Genomic DNA, 23,894 nt, shown 5'->3' with positions numbered 1-23,894 from the left:
TAAAATGAAGGAACCTTCACGGAAATTTTTATTCCTGGTGACAGCAGATTCCATCCTGACAGCCTTGAACCCAGTAACTCTGCTTTTGCCTTTGACAAACACAAGTCTCTGACCAGGTCATTTGGCTCAGATTAGGTTATCAGATGAGGCTCACACAACATAAAGGGTTCAAAATCTGTATCAGTATCAGTGCTGTTTTCTCTTCTTGGCTCGTGCATCGTGGTATCTTCTTCTGCCTCCTCTAGACTCCATGTCCCTGGTGGCTTCCATAATGGAAGGCTATCACCATACAGCACAGGGTTCATGGCTGAAGGGAGATCAGGGCAGTGCACTGTCTGGGCCAGCTGCTTTTCCTGAGTTCAGCCTCTAGGTTGCCTGTACCATTTCCTTCTTTGATGGCTTGGCACAGTTGACATCCAATTCTGATGGTGTTGATCTGGTTGAATTTGCCAGCTGGTTTCTTGGTAGTATTGTATAGTTCTTCCATATTCCCATTTGCAGAGCTTTACACTTGGGACACAAGGGTGCTGATGTACTCTCTCCTGTCCCTCGTGATGTTTCTCCTTACTTCCTTGCGTGGTCTGTCATATTCCCTGTCTGCCTCAGCTTTTTCCCTCCGAGTTCAGCTTCAATTGCTTCAAGGTCCTCAAGTGCCGGGGACCTGCCGGAAAGTGTGAGGGCAAATCTCCGAGATGTTTCTCTGACTCTAAGGTAGCCCACATTGTACTTCGGTCTCTGATTGGGCGGTGTGTAGCTTCACCTGTACCTTGGCGATCAGAAGAATGTGTCCTGATCCTGCATCTGCACCTCTTGCATCATGAAGTGATCTACGAGACTGCTTTGAGATGATTCTGCGATTGATCTGGTTCTTTGTTACCTTGTTTAGTGACATCCATGTTGCCTTGTGTATTTGCCTATACGGGAATAACCTTGCTCCAATAACTAGCTTGGTTAGTGAAAGTTTCAGCAAATCGTCCCCCGTTTTCGTTAACTTCTCCGAGACCGTGTTTCCCCACCACCTGTCCATATCCTGCATTATCCCTGTCAATTTTGGCATTAAAACCTCCATTGACAATGTTCAGGTTTTTCCCTTCCCTCTGAGAACGACTCCATTGAGCATGTTGTCGAACTCGTCTTTGTCTTCTTCATTAGCGTTGATTGTTGGTGCTTAACATTGGAGAGCTCGAGCTGTTCTCTTCTCACGCTTGGTTTTAAAGCTAGCACCGATGACTCTGGACCTGATGGCTTCCCGTGTGATCATGGCTCAACGTGCTTCTGGCGTCATCACGAGGGCTACACCCTCTGTATATGACGCATCATTGCTCTGATGGCCTGAGTAAATGATACTTACTCTGTCTGTCAGTGGAATCTTTCCAGATGGAGTTTATCTTGTCTCATTCAGTCCAGGAAATGACAGTTTGTACCTTTTCATCTAATTTGCTAAGATGGTGAATTTTCCTGGCTGTCACGCGGTTGTACATTCCAGGTACCCGAACTAGATATGGACAAAAGGGTTGTCGACTACGCCAGATCCTAACGACTTTCCCTGAGCTGCGTTATATCTCACTTGACAAGTCCCTTCTCACAAATTCAATGGCATGGTTGATTGATGGAATTCATTGTGCATTTTCTTGCATGGGGGATATTGTGCTTTTAACGGATGGTGATGTCAGTCAAATGTTCCGTTACTCGATAACATACACTCAGTCTCCAGCCCCTTGGTATGAACATAGAATTCTCCAACTTCCGATAATTCCCCCCCTCCCTTCCCCCATCCCACTTTCACTCTGCCCCCTCCCCCAGCTGCCTATCACCTCCCTCATGGTTCCGCCTCCTTCTACTACCCTATTCCTCCTTCACCTTTCCTGCCTATCCCCTCCCTGCCTCCTTTCCCCCACCCCTTTATCTTTCCCCTTACTGGTTTTTCACCTGGAACCTACCAGCCTTCTCCTTCCCACCCTCCCCCCACCTTCTTTATAGGGCCTCTGCCCCTTCCCTCTACAGTCCTGATGAAGGGTTCCGGCCCGAAACGTTGACTGATCGTTTCCATGGATGCTGCCTGACCTGCTGTGTTCCTCCAGCGTGTTGTGAGTCTTGCTCATCATGAATGTGTTTACTTCTAATGAACATTTCATGTGTGTCTTCCTTCTCTTAACTACTCATGATTATTGCATTTTTACTCTTTCTCAGCTCAAGGAGGTAAAACCTGAGGTACAGGCTCAGCCAAGTACACTCATTTCTCAAACACAAAATACTCTGCAGATGCTGGGGTCAAAGCAACACTCACAACACGCTGGAGGAACTCTGCAGGTCGGGCAGCATCCGTGGAAACGATCAGTCAACGTTTCGGGCCGGAACCCTTCATCAGGACTGAAGAGGGAGGGAGCAGAGGCCCTATAAAGAAGGTGGAGGAGGGTGGGAAGGAGAAGGCTGGTAGGTTCCAGGTGAAAAACCAGTAAGGGGAAAGATAAAGAGGTGGAGGAGGGGAAGCAGGGAGGGGATAGGCAGGAAAGGTGAAGGAGGAATAGGGGAAAGCACAATGGGTAGTAGAAGGAGGCAGAACCATGAGGGAGGTTATAGGCAGCTGGGGGAGGGGGCAGAGTGAAACTGGGATGGGGGAAGGGAGGGGGAGGGAATTACCGGAAGTTGGAGAATTCTATGTTCATACCAAGGGGCTGGAGACTACCCAGACGGTGTATGAGGTGTTGAACGTTGACTGTTCTTTTCCACAGATGCTGCCCGACCTACTGCGTGTTGTAAGTGTTACATTCATTTCTCAATTGATAGTAATATTTGAACTATTCTAGTGGTGTCTCGTGACTTTCTGGAGATTTACATAGATATTGCTGTTTAAGTCTAATTGTGTAGTGCCTTTGGGATGGTACCAGTTGTAGATATTACTATTGGGGCAATGAATACTCTGTTCATGTTCCATAGTCTTTCAATTTCCTCTTTTAATTTAGCATATTTCTGATGTTTTTCACTTATTGATTTCTGTATGTTATATGTGTTTGGATATCTATTAAGTAAGCTGTTCTTGCTTGCTTATCCTGTATTATTATATCTGGAGGGATATAATGGATTGTCCTATCTGTAATAGTGGATCAGTGTAATATAATTTGGAAGACTCCGGCTCTAAAACTGGACCAGGCTTGCTTTTAAAGCTAGATTTTGGTGAATAATGTTTGCCACTTGATTGTGCCTGTGTAAGTAATCAGATTGAGTTAAACTGCTGTAGGATCCTGTAATGTGTTGGATTGTTTCTGGTTTCTCGACATTTCTTAAATATGTTGGTCTTTTATCATATATTTTTGATGTTTTTTTTATTGTTAAACGCCTGGTTCTATATTGCCACAAGGAACCCTTCTATTTCTGTGAAGAGTTCTTGAACTCTACAATCACTCTTGGCATCTGCACTCTGTTCTGTGTAGAAATAACGAGATATTTAACAGCAAGGTTTTACTCCTAGATGAGTTCAATGCATTTAATGTTAGATTTAGCTGTTAAAACATGGAGGCACCTTCACAAACTCCCACAGCTCTGAAAACTGGTAATTTCAGTCTCTAAGGCCAACGTAAGAACTTCCTTCTGGAGGGTAAACTCATAGAAAGAATCCAGCCCAGATGGGGTACCTGGCCGAGTACTAAAGACTTCTGCTGGTCAACTGGCTGGAGTGTACACTGGTATCTGTAACCTCTTGCTTCTCCAGTCTGAAGTACCCACCTGCTTCAAGCAGCTTTCAGTTATATCAGTGCCAAAGAAGAACATAGTACCCTGCCTCAATGACAATTGTCCGGTAGCACTTACATCCACTGTGACGAAGTACTTTGAGAAGTTGGTGATGAAACATATCAGCTCCTGAGGAGTGACTTGTATCCATTTCAGTTTGCCGACAGTCACAACAGGTCAACAGTGTGCTCCATTTCACTGACTCTTCACTCGACCTGGACCATCTGGACAGTGTAGATGCAAACATCAGGATGTTCTTCATTGACTATGCCTCTACATTCAATATCATCATCCCTCAAAACTAGTACATAAGCTGCAAAACTTGGGCCTCAATATCACAATGTGGATCCCCAACTTCTCACTTACAGATCCCAATCAGTTTGGATTGGCAACAACACCTCCTCCACAATCTCCATCAACACAGGCGCACCACAGGACTGTGTACTTAACCCCCTGCTGTATTTGCTTTATACTTATGACTGTGAGCCTACGCACAGCTCTAATACCATATGCAACTTTGCTGATGACGCCACTGTCAATGGCTGAATCAAAGGTGGTGTCGAATCAGTATGGAAGGGTGATTGAATATATGGCTGAGTGGTGTCACAACACCACCCTCTCCCTCGATATCAGCAAGACTAAAGAGCTGATTATTGACTTCAGGTGGAGGAAACCAGAGGACCCTGAGCCGATCCTCATTGGGTGACTAGAGGTGGAGAGAACAGTGGAAATCAGTAGATAAGGCCCAGTCCATCAGGGGTAAAGACCTCCCCACATCGAGCAGATCTATGTGGATCCCTGTTGCAGGAAAACAGCATCCATCCTCAAGGACCCCCACCACCCAGGCCATGCTCACTTCTCGCTGCTGCCATCAGGAAGGAGGTACAGGAGCCTCAGGGCCCACGCCACCAGCTTCAGGAACAGCTATTACCCCTTAACCAATAGGCCCTTGAACCAGACAAGATAATTTGCCCCATATCTGAACTGTTCCCAGGTTGTTCCCGCAACCTATGTGGTCACTCTTCATCGCATGTTCTTGATGCTTATTACTTATTTATTATGAAATTTGTTATTGTTTTTCTTCCTTTCTTTTTGCATTTCTACATTGGTTGTTCATCCACCCTGTTGGGTCTTTCATTGATTCTATTGTGTTTCTTATATTTCCTGTGTGTCAGGTCTGTCTGGGCTTGAACCCGGGGTCTCCAGCGTGCCAGTCCAGAACTCTACCACTGTACCGAAGGGGCTGAGTGAGAAATGAACCCAGGTGCAGAGATCACACGGGAGGCTGGAATGAATATTCAGACAGGGACTTTACTGGGTTTTTGCCTTTCCAGTACAGATCCAAATCAGAAAGCCAGGCAGTGGTTCAAAATAACAAAATTGGGAATCAAAAAGGAGCAGATATGTGATTCCAAAAAACACAATAGACTGAATCCAAAGACTTAAAATAAGGCGTCCAAAATACAAAAATAACAAGGCAAGGGCAAAAAAAAACACTCAAAAGGAATACACAGTGGATTACAGATAGAATGTTGGCTCAAAGTCTGAGCAAAGAACAACACAATTCACACAGTCTAAATACTCAGAATCACTAGGCACGGGTGTGGTCAATACCACACAGGTAACGTAGCAAGATGTGAATGTTTAGAAATCAGAAGCCCACTGCGGGCCTCTAGTGGCCAAATGTGGGATTGACCCCCAAGTCTTGACACTGTGATTGCCCACAAGAAAATAAATCTTAGGGTTGTCTATGGCGACATATATGTACTTTGATAATACAGTTACTTTGAAAGTTGAATATTGTAAAAAACGTCTTCCTGCAACTACAGGGGGTCCTGGAGTGACTGCCCCTGGAATGTTGTATACAGGGCTGGTCTTCCGAAGGGGAGACGTGTGACAGTGGGAATGCAGCAAAGGTTTACCAGGCTGGTTCCTGGGAAATGGGTGGGGGGGGGTTGAATTGTCCCATGAGAAAACATTAAGTAGACCAGGCCTTTAGTCCCTGGAACTCAGAAAGCTGAGCGAAGATCTCATTGAGAAATCCCCTGAAGCTCAACAGGGTGGATGTGTGTGTGAGTTGGGGTGGGGATTGTATTCTTCTGATTGAGTTCTCCCGAATGAAGGTGATTGTGTGTTCAGAGCAACAGGTTCTTATGATGATGGAGATCAGGAGAAATTATGTCCAACTGTAGATGGAGGGATATCTCTGGTGCCCTCTGTGAGGGTAGAAGGGCTGTGTGTATGTGTGTGTGGTGGGGGGGGGGAGATGAGAGCACAGTTCAATTTTCTAAAATCTCAAATAATTGTAACACTATTCCTCAAATTCCCATTCTCTATCAATAAACATTTCAAATTCCCACTCAATACCATCAGAGTACTCCGAATAATGATTTAATCACAGTTCCCTAGATCTCCATTTAACAGGAATGTAACTTTCAGAATTCCTTTTTAATCTCAGCTTGATTATCAAAGCAACACACAAAAATATGTGGTGAGAACTCAGCACATCAGGCAGCATCTATCGAGTGTAATAACAGACAAGGTTTCGGGTCGAGACCACTGTTCACTGTAAACTGAGCAGAGGCATGGCCGTGCAGTAACTGAAATACCCCCACGCACATAGCCTTTGTTGCCACACAAATGGAATAAAGTCAGGCAAGGAAAAGTTTACCAAACGTGAAAGATTTTCATTGTTGTACTGTATTTCATTATACCCTTCAATTAATGAATAAAATCAAAAGTTAGTGATTTTTCCATTTCCATTCTAAATATTCATCGTATGCATATTACAAAAAAACACATCTAAAGTGCCGGGCAGATTTAGACTGTGTAAAAATGTCCTGCTCAGAGCAATGGTGGGTCCATGCAGCTGTAAAAGTATTAGAGGGAATGTTGGCCAAGACCGTTCAGTGTTGCAATCCGGAACATCGACAGTTTATTCATTTCCATAGATTCTGTCTGACCTGCTGAGCTCCTCCAGCATTTTATGTGTTGCTCGAGATTGTCAGCATCTGCAGGATCTCTTGTGTTTACAGGTAGAGAATCCTCACTAAATCCCAGCCCTCTGAAACACCTCATTATCCCAACACAATCCCTCAAATCCCTTTCGAACGAGAGTGGGCAGTTGTGATACAAACCTCCACTTCAGATGTCAAGATGGGTTCAAGCTCACGAAATGTGAGCAGTTCCGGCAACACGATGAGACGGGAACCAGCTCAGAGAACAGAAACGTGAGCGATTCCGTGTGCGGCTGCAGCAACATTCTCAAACGGTGTATGTTTGTGTGTGTATGAGTGTCCATATGTGGGGTTTGTGTGTGTATACATTTGTGTGATATGTTTGGGTGTGTGTGCCATGTGTGGGACGTTGTGCGTGCATGTTTAATGTATATGTTGTTGAGTGTCTCACTGTGTGCCTGTTGGGAACATCAGTGAAACCCGACCGAGACTGGGAGACCACTTCGCTGAGCACCTATGCTCCGTCCACCAGAAAAAGCGGAATCTCCCAGTCGCTACCCATTTTAATTCCACTTCTATTCCCATTCCGATATGCCTATCCATGGCCTCTTCCACTGTTGGGATGAGGACACACTTAGATTGGAGGAACAACACCTTATATTCCGTTTGGGTAGCCTCCAACCTGATGGCATGAACATTGATTTCTCAAACTTCGGATAATGACCCACACCCCCGCTTCACCAATTCCCACCCACTTTTCCCTCTTTCACCCTATCTCCTTGCCTGCTCATCACTCCTCCCACCTTCTCCTTCTTCCATGGCCTCTGTCTCTTTCACCAATAAACTTCCCAGCTGTTTAATTCACCCCTTCCTTCAGGTTTCACCTATCACCTTGTGCTTGTCCCTTCCCTCCCCACCTTTTAAATCTACTCCTTAGCTTTTCGTCTCCAGTCCTGCCAAAGGGTTTCGGTCTGAAACGTTGACTGTACTACTGTACTCTTTTCCATAGAGGCTGCTTGACCTGCTGAGTTCTTCCAGTATTTTGTGTGTGTTGCTTGGATTTCCAACAACTGCAGATTTTCTCTTGTTTGTGATGGGAATATGTGTACATTAATGTGTGTGTGTGTGTGTGTATGTGGAGTTTGTGCACCAGTCACGTGTGTTTGTGTCTGCACGATATCAGATCTGGAGTATACATATCTGTACACATGTGTACTGGACACGTGCACATGACAGTGCACACATGTATAATCACATAACCAGTGCAGCCAGCACAGCTGAAACACAGAGTGACTCCCCAGCACCCATTCACACCCTGCCAGCCACGACACAGTGTTTCATGATGTAAAGGGCTGCCCCAGTCCTTCCCAAAGGAGCTGTACCCACCCTCACCTTCCCACAATCCAGCCCGCTCCCCGCTCCTGACCGCTCTCTGGGTCTCAGCGTCCCAGTGTGTTCTGGTGATGAAGGAACTGACTCAGCCACTCATTCCCAGGGAGAGAGGGAAGGAGGGGCTGATGCTCCATCGGAAACCACAGCACTGGACAAGCCTTTGCAAACAACAGGGGCAGCATCACACACCCAGCCACACACCTTCAGCTTTGGGAGAAACCTCCGGTGGGCCTTCCGGAACTGGAGGTTTCAGGAGCGGCTTCACATGTAAACAGATGGGAAACATTTAATCACACATCCCCACCGTCCCGTCATACCCTCCCCACCGTCCCATCACACACCCCCACCGTCCCGTCACAAACTCCCCACCGTCCCGTCACACACTCCACACCATCCCGTCACACACCCACACCGTCCCGTCACACACCCCCACCGTCCCATCACACACCCCACACCGTCCTGTCCCACACCCACACCGTCCATCACACACTCCACACCGTCCTGTCACACACCCACACCGACCCGTCACACACTCCCCACCGTCCCATCACACACCCCCAACATCCCATCACACACCCCCAGGGACAGGGTCAGACACAGGGTGAGGCTCCCTCCCCACCATCCTGTCCCACACTCCTGGGGACAAGGTCAGACACAGGGTGAGGCTCCCCCCACACCGTCCCGCCACAGACCCCCAGGGACAGGGTCAGACACAGGGTGAGGCTCTCCCCTAGCTGTTCTGTGAAGTGATGGTTGGAAGTGTAACCCTTAGGCTCAGCCAGCATGTGTTCTTCTAGGGGAAGACAACTTCTGGCCCCGTCAGACTGAGAAATCTCGTTCGTGTGGATGCTGTGTGATGTGTCGCCCGGTTACAAATCCGCACCACAAAATATCAGACACTACACCATATGCAATTAACTGATTGAACTTTATAAATCTTTATCTGGATAGAGGGTTAGTAACGAAAATAAAAACTAAAAAGAGCACACATAAAAGTTGCTGGTGAACTCAGCAGGTCAGGCAGCATCTCTAGGACGAAGGGTCTCGGCCTGAAACATCTACTGTACCTCTTCCTAGAGATGCTGCCTGGCCTGCTGCATTCACCAGCAACTTTTATGTGTGTTGCTTGAAATTTCAGCATCTGCAGATTTCCTCGTGTTTACATTTCTAAAAAGTAAAATGGCCCATTTTATGGAAAAAGTCAAAAGTTCACGTTGCAGCTCACTGCTACCGCTATGCATCAACTATCGACCTTCTCCGAGCATCGCCAAACTTCGGACCCTCGCTCCCAGTCCACTCCATCCAGTGGTCTACCAGCTCTCTCCACATGCGTCTTCCTTCTTCTCTCGCTGACAAAAGACTGCAAAAGTCTTCCAGACTCACGAGAAAGAACATTTCTCCCATTGGATAGCATACATTCCAAAGCCCCGTTATCTCTAGTCATAACCCAAACATGGCTGCTACAGAGAAACCACTACATTAGCAGTGAAACCTTACAGCATGTTACAGAAGGAAATAGTCTGGTGGGGGGGGGGTTGGGTTGTTGATTCAGGAGGGTGTTGAGGAGGAATTCTTAGGGATTAATGGTGGGGATCTAAGTCTCCCTGCAAACTGACAGGGAGAAGCTAAAATCTGATGCATCAAGGCTAGAGTTGAGTAAAGGGAGTGACAGGAGCATGAAAAAGAAAGTGACCACAGTTGATTGGAAGGGGACACTAGCAGGGATGATGGTAGCGTTGTAATGGCTGCAGTTTCTGGGAGGAATTGGGAAGACGTGGGACTGATTCATCACAAAGAAGCAACATTCTAAAAGGAGGATGAAACAGGGGAAGTCAAAGAAAGCATAAAAGCAAAGGAGAGGACATACAATTTAACAAAAAAATAGTGGGAAGCTAGAGGATCGAGAAAATTTTAAAAACTAACAGAAGGCAATTAAAAAAGGAGACAAGATGAACTGTAAAGATAAGCTGGCCAACAATTTAAAAAGAGCATACCCCAAGTTTTTATCAGAAGTATAGAGTAAAAAGAAGGCAGGAGTAGGCACCAGACCACTGGACAATTATGCTGGAGAGGTAGTAAAGGGGAACAAAGACATGGTGGTCAAATTGAATAAGTATTTAGTGTCATTCTTCAGTGTGGAAGATGCCAGCAACCTGCCAGAAATCCGGTAGTGTCAGGGAGCTGAGATGAGTATAGACACGATTGTTAAGGAGAAGATGCTTGCGAAGCTGCAAAGGAGAGTCAGTGGATATTCTTAACTTGGGGTAGCGGGGTAGCTAGCGGATAGTGTAACACTATTACAGCAGATAGTTTAACATTATTACAGCTGATAGTGTAACACTATTACTATTATATTTAATGTGGATAAATGTGAAGTTATCCACTTTGGTGGCAAAAATAGGAAAACAGATTATTATCTGAATGGTGGCCGATTAGGAAAGGGGGAGATGCAACGAGACCTGGGTGTCATTATACACCAGTCGTTGAAAGTGGGCATGCAGGTACAGCAGTCGGTGAAAAAGGCGAATGGTACGCTGGCATTTATAGCAAGAGGATTCGAGTACAGGAGCAGGGAGGTACTACTGCAGTTGTACAAGGCCTTGGTGAGACCACACCTGGAGTATTGTGTGCAGTTTTGGTCCCCTAATCTGAGGAAAGACATCCTTGCAATAGAGGGAGTACAAAGAAGGTTCACCAGATTGATTCCTGGGATGGCAGGACTTTCATATGAAGAAAGACTGGATGAACTAGGCTTGTACTCGTTGGAATTTAGAAGATTGAGGGAGGATCTGATTGAAACGTATAAAATCCTAAAGGGATTGGACAGGCTAGATGCAGGACGATTGTTCCCGATGTTGGGGAAGTCCAGAACGAGGGGTCACAGTTTGAGGATAAGGGGGAAGCCTTTTAGGACTGAGATTAGGAAAAACTTCTTCACACAGAGAGTGGTGAATCTATGGAATTCTCTGCCACAGGAAACAGTTGAGGCCAGTTCATTGGCTATATTTAAGAGGGAGTTAGATATGGCCCTTGTGGCTACGGGGATCAGGGGGTATAGGGGGAAGGCTGGGGCGGGGTTCTGAGTTGGATGATCAGCCATGATCATAATAAATGGCGGTGCAGGCTCAAAGGGCCGAATGGCCTACTCCTGCACCTATTTTCTATGTTTCTATGTTAGCTCAGCGGATAGTGTAACACTATTACAGCAGATAGTGTAACACTATTACAGCACCAGGTTCAGTACATTCGCCCAGCGACTAGGTGGCTTTCCTCTGTGTGTTCTGGATTTCATCCACATTCCAAAGATGCACGAGTTAGTGGGTTAATTGGTCACATAGGTGTAATTGGATAACAGGATTTATGGGTTGGTGGCCGAATTTGCTTATGTTATGTACCCCTAGGGTTCCTTTTTGCTGTGGTCTGTCACTTTAAGGCACGAGAGAACTGAGACTAACTTTTGGATTTCTGCAGAGAGAGAGAGAGAGAGAGGGGCAGAGTCTGCCTTTCAGCTCATGTTTACACTTTTACATGGACACTGACTACTGCTGTCAGCTTCTGGGTTGTCATGGAAAGAGAGAGGACGAGCAGCTCGTGGTTGTCATGGTGACCGAGGGCGGGGTTACGTGATGGACAGCTGGTGTTCAGCACGCTGAGATAAATACAAGGTCAGTGGAAAGATTGGTGGAGGGGTAGAAAGCTAGTGGTCTGCAGGACTTGGACAGATTGGAAGAATGGGCAAAGAGGTGGCAGTTGGAATATAGTCGAGGGAATTGTATGTTCGTGCACTTTGTTTTAAGGAATGAAAGTGTAGATCATTTTCTAGACAGGGAGTAAATTGTGAAATCGGAGGGGCAAAGTGACTTGGGGGACCTGGTGCAGGGTTCCCTAAAGGTTAACCTGCAGGTTGGCACGGGACAGTCTGAAAAGCCAAACGCAGTGTTCGCATTCATTTCCCAGGGACGAGGATGTAAGAGCAAGGAGGTAATGCTGAGGCATTGGCCAGCCTGCATTTGAAGTATTGTAGCAGTTTTGTGAGTCATAGCCAAGAAAGGATGTGCTGGCCAGAGAGTGAGTGAGTGTGTGTGAGGGTCTCAGAGGGAGGGCAGGCAGGGTGACTGGAAAGGGTGCAACTAGCTGATCTGCAGCATGGAGCGACCCAGAGATATAGGGGTGAGTTAGGGGCCTACTCAGGAACAGGGAGGCAAGTGTGAAGGGAAAGGAGGAGAGGACGATCAGAAACTGGGCAAGTCCTCTTCCCATTGTTACTGTCAGGAAGGAGACATGGAAGCCTGAAGGCACACACTCAGCAATTCAGGAACAGCTTCTTCCCCTCTGCCTTCCAATTTCTAAATGGATATTGAACCCAAGAACACTACCTCACTACTTTTTCTGTTTTTGCACTATTTTTAATTTAACTATTTAATTTACATGTGGCACCTGGCCAAGTGGTTAAGGCACTGGACTAGTGATCTGAAGGTCGTGAGTTCCAGTCTCGGCCAAGGCAGCGTGTTGTGTATTTGAGCAAGGCACTTAACCACACACTGCTCCAGTCCACCCAGCTGAAAATGGGTACCGGCAAATGATGGGGGTCTACCTCGCGATAGACTGGCGTCCTGTCTGGGGGGGGGGAGTCTTGTACTTTCAGTCGCTTCACGCTGCAGAAATCAGCATAAGCACTGGCCTGATTGGCCACAAGGCTCGGGACAGACTTTGACTTAATTCACATAAATAAACTTACTGTAATTCATTTATTCTATATATACATCATGTATTGCAATGTACTTCTCCCACAAAATAACAAATTTCACGACCTGCGCCGGTGGTGGGAGGGGAGTAAGGTGTGATCCACAGATGGAGGTGGGGGGGAGAGATGATCCAGAAACGGGGATGAAGGACCCGGAGGTGGGGCAAGGGTGCTACACAGATGGATAGGGGAATGGGAAGAGGTAATCTGGATACGGGGTGGAGAGTGGGGGGTGGGAACAACTGATGAGGTGCAAGATCACCCAGGACCTTGGATGGGCCAGGTTTCACTGAGTATCATTCAGATTTTGATGCTATTTCATTCATCGTCACGTTTCCCTGGTTTTCATTCCCTCCTCCTCACTACAGACTCTCTGTACAAACCCACCATCCCCTCCCCAACCCTGTACTGACCCCTCATGGTTCCCATCTCGGGGCTGAAGACGACAATCCTGTACTGAGTAACCCGAACAGGAAGCAGTACCTCAGCAGACAGCATCCATCGGATCGTCACCACCCAGGACACGTCCTGTTCTCGTTACCGCCCCAGGGAGGAAGTGCAGGAGCCTGAAGACCCATGACCAGTGTTTAGAAACACTCTTCCCCTCTGTCCTCAGATTTATGATCGGCCCATGATCCTATCTCGCTGTTCCTCGTTTCCACGCGTTATTTATTTTTGTGACACGGTAATTTTTAGTTTTTGCGCTGTACTGCTACAGGACAATGAATTTCACAACACATCTTTACGTCAGCAATAACAAACCAGATTCTGTGACAAAATGGACCATAATGTTGAAGAGAGATGGAAATAAAAGAATTAAATTCCCCACACACTCCCCCCGCCACCTCCGGCCGTGATGACAAAGGGACGGTGGATATCATGTGGGGAAATCGAGGGACACACCCGGGTCAGCTGCAGTAAGACAGTCTGCAGTTGTACAGAGCAAGGTGCTTGGCAGAATACAGTAGCTGTTTTCTACAGCACGGACACCAGGGACACAAGCAGACAGACACTGAAGGAGTGTGAAGAACATACGTTGGACCAACAGTAAAACTAAGGTTTAATTGCCCATTTTGATGAGATTAAATGCAAATAAAGGAATAAATATCATGTCCTAGTGTGTGTTATTAACACCTGTAAGAATGTATCATGATTGGGATCCTATGTATGCAATTAAGGGATTAGAAGCTGCACCGGATTTCAATTGGTCAAGATCCATATAAAAGTGACAACTCTGAGCTGAAGTTTCGGAACAGTTCTGTGACGGGGACTGGACTGTTGTCCTGGTGCACAAGTAAATAAAGTTTGAAGGAAGAACGAGTGCAAGTTGTCAGAGACCAGGTGATCGGTGAGGTCACTTCACCCAGAGCGGTGACCGTTCGGAACCCGTCACTACAGGGACAGACTGAGGGGAGCGGCAGGGATGGATTGAAGGGGGAGCTGAGTGAACAGAGAGAGAGAAAAGAACATCAGTACAGCGTGGTGGGACAGGAACACCAGCAGGGACCAGAGGGGGAGAATGGCCTCTTTTCTGTACGTTGAGTGTGCTGCAGTCAGTAAGGACCTGAAACACAAAATCGAATACATAGCTGATTTATTTATCACAGATCCACAATATTAAACCCCGGTCCAATTAAAGGCTAATGTCATCAGAGCAAACCCGTCCTGTATCCGGTGACCGGGGTTCAGTCCCAGGTGTGATGAACAGCAGCAATAACTGCAGAATCTGACAACACTCACTCTGGAACTTCCAAATTAGTAATGGTTAAAAATTCAACAGACTTATTTAAACTTCCTCCTCTGTGAGAACTTGCCGGTGTTTCAGCAGGTAAGATGACCAGGTAAACCTCTTTCCTCACACAGGACAGGAGTGCGGCCTCTCAGTGTGAACTGTCTAATGCCTCACAAGGTGGGATAACTGAGCAAAATGCTTCCCACGTACACAGCAGGCGAACGGCCCCTACCTGATGTGAATTTTCCAATATATCTTCAGGCTGGACAACTGAGTCTATCCCCTCTCACACATGAAGCAGGTGATTGGCCTCTCCACAGTGTGAACCTGCTGGTGTACCTGCAGGGCGGACGACTGCTCAACTCCCTTCCCACACAGCAGGTGAAAGATTTCTCCCTGCGATGAGCTCTGGTGTCTCAGCATAGCCTGTCACACCAGACAGACAGCCACTCTAGTGTTGTTTGGTTGATGTTGAGTAGGTCAGTGTCAGCTAAATCAGGTGAGAGTGGGCAGTCGCGCAGAATGTGTTCAATGTTCTGCACCCTTTCGCCGCACTCTCAGGATTCACTGGTCTTTAACCCCACTTCACCATATTGTCTCCCATCCTACAAACTCCCGCTCTCGCTCTGTTGAGCGTGCACCATTTCCGTCTGTCAAGCAGCGCCTCGTCTGGTAACATTTCTGTGGGGTCTTGTGCTGTATTGTTTGGTGGGGTTCTGGTTTCTGTTTGTTCCCAGAGGTCAATCCTGTATGTTTGGGGGGATGTTCGTGCGCTAGTTCCTCCACTTTTCCTCGATTTTAGGCAGTTGGGACCTAGCACATGATGATTTAGCGGGTGCCGTGGATCCCAGTTCTGTTTACCTTTTTCAAGTTTTGTTGTAGTGTGCCTTCAGATCTCTGGGGGAGCAATGCCTGCAAGTCTGTAAATGATGCTAGTGGGTGTGGGGTGCACAGCTCATCCTAAAAGGATAAGCTCTGGTGTCTCATCAAGTCAGACAGTGTAGTAAATCCCTCCCATACCAGAAGCAGTAGAGTGCCTGGTCTCCCATGAAGATATGCTGGAGCTCTCTCCGGACAGGAAACTCCATTTCAGAGGCAAAGCAGGAGGATGTGTCCAGCTGGGATGAGATGTTGACAATTGATACGTTGTTGTCCAGGGACCCAAACCCTGCCCTGTGCTGACCCGTTTCTGGTTTCTAAACATCTCCACTCTGATTTCCGGCTTTAGACAACGGTGGTGTATTGTAACAACCCAGAGATTTGAGGGTAAAGAACATGTCAGAGATAACTGCATGCAGGGAGCTCGTCTTCTTCGGTCTGCAGAAGGACATCCAGGAAATTCAAGGGAAACGTCTTTGCCGACAGACTTTGACGATTTGACGGAGAGTGAGAGGTGAACAACAGGGATGGATGTAAAAGGATTGTCAGGGAACAGAAACATTGGCAGGGACCAGTTGGCCTGAGTTGACTCCATACTGTACACTGCTGTAGATTAACTGAGTACCTGAGACAGTGGTTAAAATAGAATTCATTTCTTTGTCACAGGTCCAGAATATTAAACCCCAGTCCCATTAAGGGTGAGCATCAGAGTAAGAGACTTCTCCCAGGCCCAGTCACCAGGGTGCAGACCGGCTGTGGTGAGCAGCAACAATCATTCGACACTAAAAGTCACTTTTGAACAGTCCTGATGAAGGGTCTCGGCCCGAAATGTTGACGATTTACTCTTTTCTGTAGATGCCTGCTGAATCCCTCCAGCATTGTGTGTGTGTTGCTTTTGAACTTGCCTCTGGGTTCAGAAACTGCGATGGTTAAATATCCAGCATGCAGCCGATTTAAACACTTTTCCCAGTGTGAACTCGCTGGTGTGTCTGTAGGTGGGATGACTGAGTGAATCCCTTCCCACAGACCGAGCAGGTGAACGGTCTCTCCCCGGTGTGAACTCGCTGGTGTCTCCTCACATGGGATGAATGCGTGAATCCTTTCCCGCACTCAGAGCAGGTGAATGGTCTCTCCCCGGTGTGAATTCGCTGGTGTCTCATCACGTGCGATGAGTGAGTGAATCCCTTCCCACATTCAGAGCAGATAAACGGCCTCTCCCCAGTGTGAACTCGCTGGTGTGTCTGCAGGTGAGATGAGTGACTGAACGCCTTCCCACAGTCTGAGCAGGTGAACGGCCTCTCCCCAGTGTGAACTCGTTGATGTCTGATAAGATGGGATGAGTTACTGAATCCCTTCCCACAGTCTGAGCAGGTGTAGGGCCTCTCCCCAGTGTGAACACGCTGGTGTCTCATCAAGTGAGACGATTTAGTAAATTCCTTCCCACATTCAGAACATACGAATGGTCTCTCCCCAGTGTGAACTCGCTGGTGTATAATCACATGGGATGAGTGAGTGAATCCCTTCCCACATTCAGAGCAGATAAACAGCCTCTCACCAGTGTGAAGTTGCTGGTGTGTCAGCAGATCATGTGAGCGTGCGAATCCCTTCCCACAAACAGAGCAGAGAACCGATCTCTCCCCGGAGTGAACTCGCTGGTGTCTCATCACGTGGGATGAGTTTGTGAAGCCCTTCCCACAGGTGGAGCAGATGAACGGTCTCTCCCCACTGTGAATTCGCTTGTGTACCTGCAGGTGAGACGACTGAGTGAACGTCTTCCCACATTCAGAGCAGGCGTACGGCCTCTCTCCGGTGTGAATTCGCTGGTGTATCAGCAGATCTGATGAGTTTGTGAATCCCTTCCCACAGAAAGAGCAGATAAACGGCCTCTCGCCACTGTGAACCCGCTGGTGGGCCTGCAGCTGGGATGACTGAGCGAATGCTTTCCCGCAGACCAAGCAGGTGAACGGCCTCTCCACAAAGTGAACTGGCTGCTGTCTCATCATGAGGCATTGATCAGTGAATCCGTACCCACACACAGAGCAGGTGGACAACCTCTGGCTGTGTGAATTCTATGATGCGTCTTCGATTTGGATGACAAAATCAACCACTTCCTGCAGTCAGAACAGGTGAGCTGTCTCACTGTGCTGTTAACTTGCTCAGGCTGGAAGGCTGAGTCTATCCCCTCCCACACAGAGCAACTGAACGGCCTCTCCCCAGTGTGAACTCACTGATGTGTCTCCTGCTTGGGCTGAGTGAGGGAATTCTGTCCCACACTGAGAGCAGGTGAATGATATCTCACTGCTATCAATTGTCTGACACTTCACCAAGTCAGATGTTAGTCATAGTGAACCCCTTGTAAAATCATTGCAGATGAAGAACTGATCTCTGGTGAACAAATGCTGGTGTGTTCTCAGCACCCTGGTTCCAGTGAATTTCACTGAGTTAAAACAGAGTGTTTCCTTTCAGACACAAAACACAGGTCCAGCTGGGATGAGATACATTTTCATCTCCAAGGATCGACAAATGATCTATCGGTGCTACAAAGGAAATATCTGGTCACTCCTTCAATATCTTGAAGACAATTTTCAAAGATTATCTTCAGATATGTTCACTCAAATCCCATCCTTACACTGACTGCTCTCCTCACTATGACTGCTGTGTTGTCCTGTCTTCTCCACATGCAAACACTGATGGTATTCAAGTGCTGGTGAACTGACAAACACAGCCGAACAGATGTGTTGTTGTGTTTGAGATTGCCGTACACAAATTCCTTGCCTTTTCCACTCTGTGAAAATATTTACAAAAGATATCAACGGGTGAAGGACAGGAATTGAAATGAGATATTTTCACTCTCTGTGCGCACTCTGACATCAGACTGCAACAGTGAGGACCAACACAACACCTTACTGCTCCTGGAGACGTTGTAATTACTCTGACCACTCCATTCCCCAGGTGATAATTACTCTGACCACTCCACCTCCAGGTAGTAATTACTCTGACCACTCCCCACAGGGTGTTAATTACTCTGACCACTCCCCCCAGGGTGATAATTACTCTGACCACTCCCCCCAGGTGATAGTTACTCTGACCACTCCACCCCCAGGTGATAATCACTCTGACCACTCCCCCAACCCCCAGTGATAATTACTCTGACCACTCCCCCCAGGTGATAATTACTCTGACCATGACACCCCAGAGTGATAATTACTCTGTCCACTCCCCCCAAGTGAAAATTACTCTGACCACACCCCCCCAGGTGATAATTACTCTGACCACTCCACCCCCAGGTGATAATTACTCTGACCACTCCCCCAAGGTGATAATTACTTTGACTACTCCCCAGGTGATAATTACTCTGACCACTCCCCTCAGGTGATAATTACTCTGACCACTCCATCCCCAGGTGATAATTACTCTGACCACTCCCCCACCCCCGGGTGATAATTATTCTGACCACTCCACTCCCCCAGGTGATAATTACTCTCACCACTCACCCCAGGTGATAATTACTCTGACCATTCCACTCCCCAGGTGATAATTACTCTGACCACTCACCCCGAGATCATAATTACTGACCACGCCACTCCCTGGGTGATAATTACTCTGAACACTACACCCCCGAGTGATAATTACGCTGACTACTCCCCCGAGTGATAATTACTCTGCACACTCCACCCCCTGGGCAATAATTACCCTGACCACTCAACCCCAGGTAATAATTACTCTGACCACTCCACTCAGGTGATAATTACTCTGACCACTCCACCCCCTAGGTGATAATTACTCTGACCAATCCCCCACACCCCAGCTGATAATTACTCTGACCACTCCCCCCAGTGATAATTACTGACCACTCCACCCCCTAGATGATAATTACTCTGACCACTCCACCCCCTGGGCAATAATTACTCTGACCACTCCACCCTCTGGGTGATAATTACTCTGACCACTCCCCCAGGTAATAATTACTCTGACCACTCCACTCCCTGGGTGATAATTACTCTGACCACTCCACCCCTGGGTGATAATTACTCTGACCACTCCCCCCGGCTGATAAATACTCTAACCACTCCCGCAGGTGATAATTACTCTGACCACTCCTCCCCCCGTGATAATTACTCTGACCACTCCACCCCGAGGTCATAATTACTGACCACTCCACTCCCTGGGTGATAATTACTCTGACCACTACACCCCCGAGTGATAATTACTCTGACCACTCCCCCGAGTGATAATTACTCTATGCACTCCACCCCCTGGACAATAATTACCCTGAGCATTCCACCTCCTGGGTAATAATTACTCTGACCACTCCCCCAGGTGATAATTACTCTGACCACTCCACCCCCCAGTGATAATTACTCCGACCACCCCCCAGGTGATAATTACTCTGACCGCTCCCCCGGGTGATAATTACTCTGACAACACCCTCAGGTGATAGTTACTCTGACCATTCCACTCCCCCCAGGTAATAAATTACTCTGACCACTCCACTCCCCCCAGGTGATAATTACTCTGACCACTCCACCACCCCCAGGTGATAATTAGTCTAACCACTCCACCCCCAGGTGATAATTACTCTGACCTCTCCACCCCCAGTTGATAATTACTGACCACCCCAGGTGATAATTACTCTGACCACTCCATCCCCCAGGTGATAATTACTCCTACCACTTCCCCCAGGTGACAATTACTCTGACCACTCCACCCCCAGGTGATAATTACTCTGACCAACCCACCCCCAGGTAATGATTACAATGACCACTCCCCCTAGTGATAATTACTCTGACCACGCCACCCCCAGGTGATAATTACTCTGACCACTCTCCCCCCCCAGGTGATAATTACTCTGACCACTCCACCGCCCCCAGGTGATAATTACTCTAATCACTCCACCTCCAGGTGATAATTACTCTGACCTCTCCACCCCCAGCTGATAATTACTGACCACTCCACCCCAGGTGATAATTACTCTGACCACTCCACCCCCCAGGGTGATAATTACTCGGACCACTCCAACCCCCAGGTGATAATAACTCCTACCACTTCCCCCAGGTGATAATTACTCTGAGCACTCCAGCTCCAGGTGACAATTACTCTGACCACTCCACCCCCCCAGGTGATAATTACTCTGACCAACCCACCCCCCAGGTAATGATTACAATGACCACTCCTCCTGGTGATAATTACTCTGACCACTCCACCCCCAGGTGATAATTACTCTGACCACTCTCCCCCCCAGGTGATAATCACTGTGACCACTCCACCCCCAAGGTGATAATTACTCTGACCACTCCACCCCCCCAGGTGATAATTACTCTGACCACTCCACCCCCCCAGGTGATAATTACTCCGAACACTCCACCCGTGTGATAATTACTCTGACCACTACCCCATCCCCCCCAGGTGATAATTACTCTGAGCACTCCACCCCCCGGGTATTAATTATATAGACCACTCCACTACCCCCAGGTGGTAATGAGCGTAGGTGTTCAGCAAAGCGGTCTCCCAGTCTGCGTCGGGTCTCGCCAATATGTAAAAGGCCACATCGGGAGCACCAGACGCAGTATATCACCCCTACGCTCTGTCTGCCAGAGAAAGCAGGATCTCCCAGTGGCCACACATTTTAATTCCACATCCCATTCCCATTCTGACATGTCTATCCACGGCCTCCTCTACTGTAAAGATGAAGCCACACTCAGGTTGGAGGAACAACATCTTATATTCCGTCTGGGTAGCCTCCAACCTGATGGCATGAACATTGACTTCTCTAACTTCCGCTAATGCCCCACCTCCCCCTCGTACCCCATTTGTTACTTATTTGTATACACACATTCTTTCCCTCACTCTCCTTTTTCTCCCTCTGTGCCTCTGAATATACCCCTTGCCCATCCTCTGGGTCCCCCCCCCCCTTGTCTTTCTTCCCAGACTTCCTGTCCCATGATCCTCTCATACCCCTTTTGCCAATCAGCTGTCCAGCTCTTGGCTCCATCCTTCCCCCTCCTGTCTTCTCCTATCATTTCGGATCTCCCCCTCCCCCTCCCACTTTCAAATTTCTTACTAGCTCTTCCTTCAGTTAGTCCTAACGAAGGGTCTCGGTCTGAAACGTCGACTGTACCTCTTCCTGGTGATATGAGGATTTTGTTCTCCCTCCCTCCCACTATTGACATTTTAATTGACTGGAGGGGAGACCCAGCACCTTCTTTAAGGCCTCGGTCTCAACTAAACACCTGATCTACCAACACTGGACATGAGGCGGATCGGGACATTGGACCTAATCGCAGTGTTCACGGGTCATTGTCTGACAGGGGTCTGAAACGTTTTTAATCCGAGATGAACTCGGAACAGTATTTTCCATCCGGGTTCCACTTCCAAATCATTGGGTTAGATCGCTGGAGCTCGGCAGTGTCAGACAGATCCATTCCCCCCGCCTGCGCTTCCAAAATAAACCCTGTCTGACGGCGGAGAAAGCGGCTAGAAGTGCGACCCGCGGTACCTCCAGATCCATAAACTCCTACGAGGAAGGAACCCATTTATCTGGCAAACGCCGCAGACATGGCGCCAGCACCTTCGCTAAGCAGCAGCAAAGTCCCTGGGCCCGGGCGTGGATCGTGGCGCAGAGCGAGAGAAAGAGAACCGGGACTGTCCCGGGATGCAGGGCCACGGTGCATCGAGAGCTCAGAGCAATTGCCCCTCAGTCGGGGTGCGGACCCCGGTGCTGATGAAACCCCCATCGCAAGCCCCAGTCCTACCTGCTGTCGATCCTCCAGAGCCTTTTGTTCACTGAGCGCATGCGCGATTTTCACGCCTGCCCGGGGCTTTAGGCGCCTGCGCATATGATTGGCGGCTCACCCAGGGAGAATCCTAAATCGCGGAGATAGCTGGGTAAAAAGGGTGCCATTGAAGATCTCTGCAAGATCAACTCCCCTCTGCCACACGCCTCAAATCGAGTCAATGTGGAAAACTCAGCACCTGTGTTAACACTGCAAATTCTTACAATGTACTCCAATAAAAACAGACATTCTCTGTGTCAGAAGTTAAACTCCAACACACAGAAAGAAAAAAACAGAAATAATACAAATATTTTCAGCCAATCAGCTTCCAAATGTTTCTGCTCTTTTATTCATTTTCACATCCTCCTTCTCCCCGTAGATCTTCCCCCATCACATTTCTGGATCCCTAAAACCTGGCCGTGTGCTGGCCCTTCTTTGATTTCTGACCCTGGTCCATTGGTCATTTAGCAAATGGTTCTCCATTCTGGTCACAGATTTTGGAGGACAGTGGTGCATCGCAACAACCCAGCTGTGTGAGGCACACCCCATTAAAATTAGTGAAAATGACCTCTGCTCTACTCTCTATATACCCATGACTGTGTGGCACTCAAGTCAGTAAGACAATAGAGCTGATTGTGGACTTCAGGAAGGGTAAGACGAAGGAACACATACCAATCCTCATAGAGGGATCAGAAGTGGAGACAGTGAGCAATTTCCTGGGTGTCAAGATCTCCGAGGACCTAACCTAGTCCAAACATATCGATGCAGTTATAAAGAAGGCAAGACAGCGACTATACTTCATTAAGGGTTTGAAGATATTTGGTATGTCAACAAAAAACACTCAAAAACTTCTATAGATGTACCGTGGAGAGTGTTATGATAGGCTGCATCACTGTCTGGTATAGGAGGGCTACTGCACAGGACCGAAAGAAGCTGCAGAGGGTTGTAAATTTAGTTGGCTCCATCTTGGGTACTAGCCTACAAAGTACCCAGGACATAGTCAAGGAGCAGTGTCTCAGAAAGGCAGCGTCCATTATCAAGGACCTCCAGCACCCAGAGCATGCCCTTTTCTCACTGTTACCATCAGGTAGGAGGTACAGAAGCCTGAAGGCACACAGTCAGCGATTCAGAAACAGCTTCTTCCCCTCTGCCGTCCAATTCCTAAATGGACATTGAACACTTGAACACTACCTCCCTTTTTAAATATATCTTATTTCTGTTTTTGAGCGATTTTTAATGTATTCCATATATGTATACCGTAATTGATTTACTTATGTATTACTATTTTTCTTCTATGTTATGTATTGTATTGAACTGCTGCTGCTAAGTTAACAAATTTCACGACACATGCCGGGGATAATAAATCTGATTCTGATTCTATAACTTTGCAAAGAACAGAGAAGAAGGAGATTAACAACGATGACATTCTTTCTTGGCCCAAAGCCCTGAGGAACGAGGCATATTTGGGACACAACCCCAGTGAACTTGTCTTAGTCTGCAGAAATTCAGAGAGGAAATTGAAGGCAAACCTCTGCACCCACTGAGTGGAGACCAATTGGAACACATCACCACATCTAGAGTGAGACGTGAACAGAGGGCTGGACTTAAAGAAGACTGTCGTGGAACACAAATATGGGCAGAGACCAGCGAGATAGTCTACGGTACATTGAGTGTACTGCAGAGACAGT

At 47.6% G+C, this 23,894-nt stretch overlaps 1 protein-coding gene across 1 annotated transcript; it reads right to left on the bottom strand.

Moving 5' to 3' along the window:
• Positions 1 to 13,243: 13,243 nt before the first annotated feature.
• On the bottom strand, positions 13,244 to 22,218 carry LOC140204015 (uncharacterized). Its single transcript, XM_072270239.1, has 2 exons — positions 22,186 to 22,218; positions 13,244 to 18,218 (listed from the first exon to the last, which is right to left on the bottom strand). The coding sequence occupies exon 2, from the start codon at positions 17,434 to 17,436 to the stop codon at positions 16,387 to 16,389; it is 1,050 nt and encodes a 349-aa protein (XP_072126340.1). The 5' UTR covers positions 17,437 to 18,218; positions 22,186 to 22,218; the 3' UTR covers positions 13,244 to 16,386.
• Between the last annotated feature and the right edge of the window lie 1,676 nt (positions 22,219 to 23,894).

The sequence above is a fragment of the Mobula birostris genome, chromosome 10 (assembly GCF_030028105.1).
Source record: "Mobula birostris isolate sMobBir1 chromosome 10, sMobBir1.hap1, whole genome shotgun sequence".
NCBI lineage: Eukaryota > Metazoa > Chordata > Chondrichthyes > Myliobatiformes > Myliobatidae > Mobula > Mobula birostris.
Note: the sequence above shows the minus strand (reverse complement) of the source record. Positions and strands in the feature narration are given on the sequence as shown.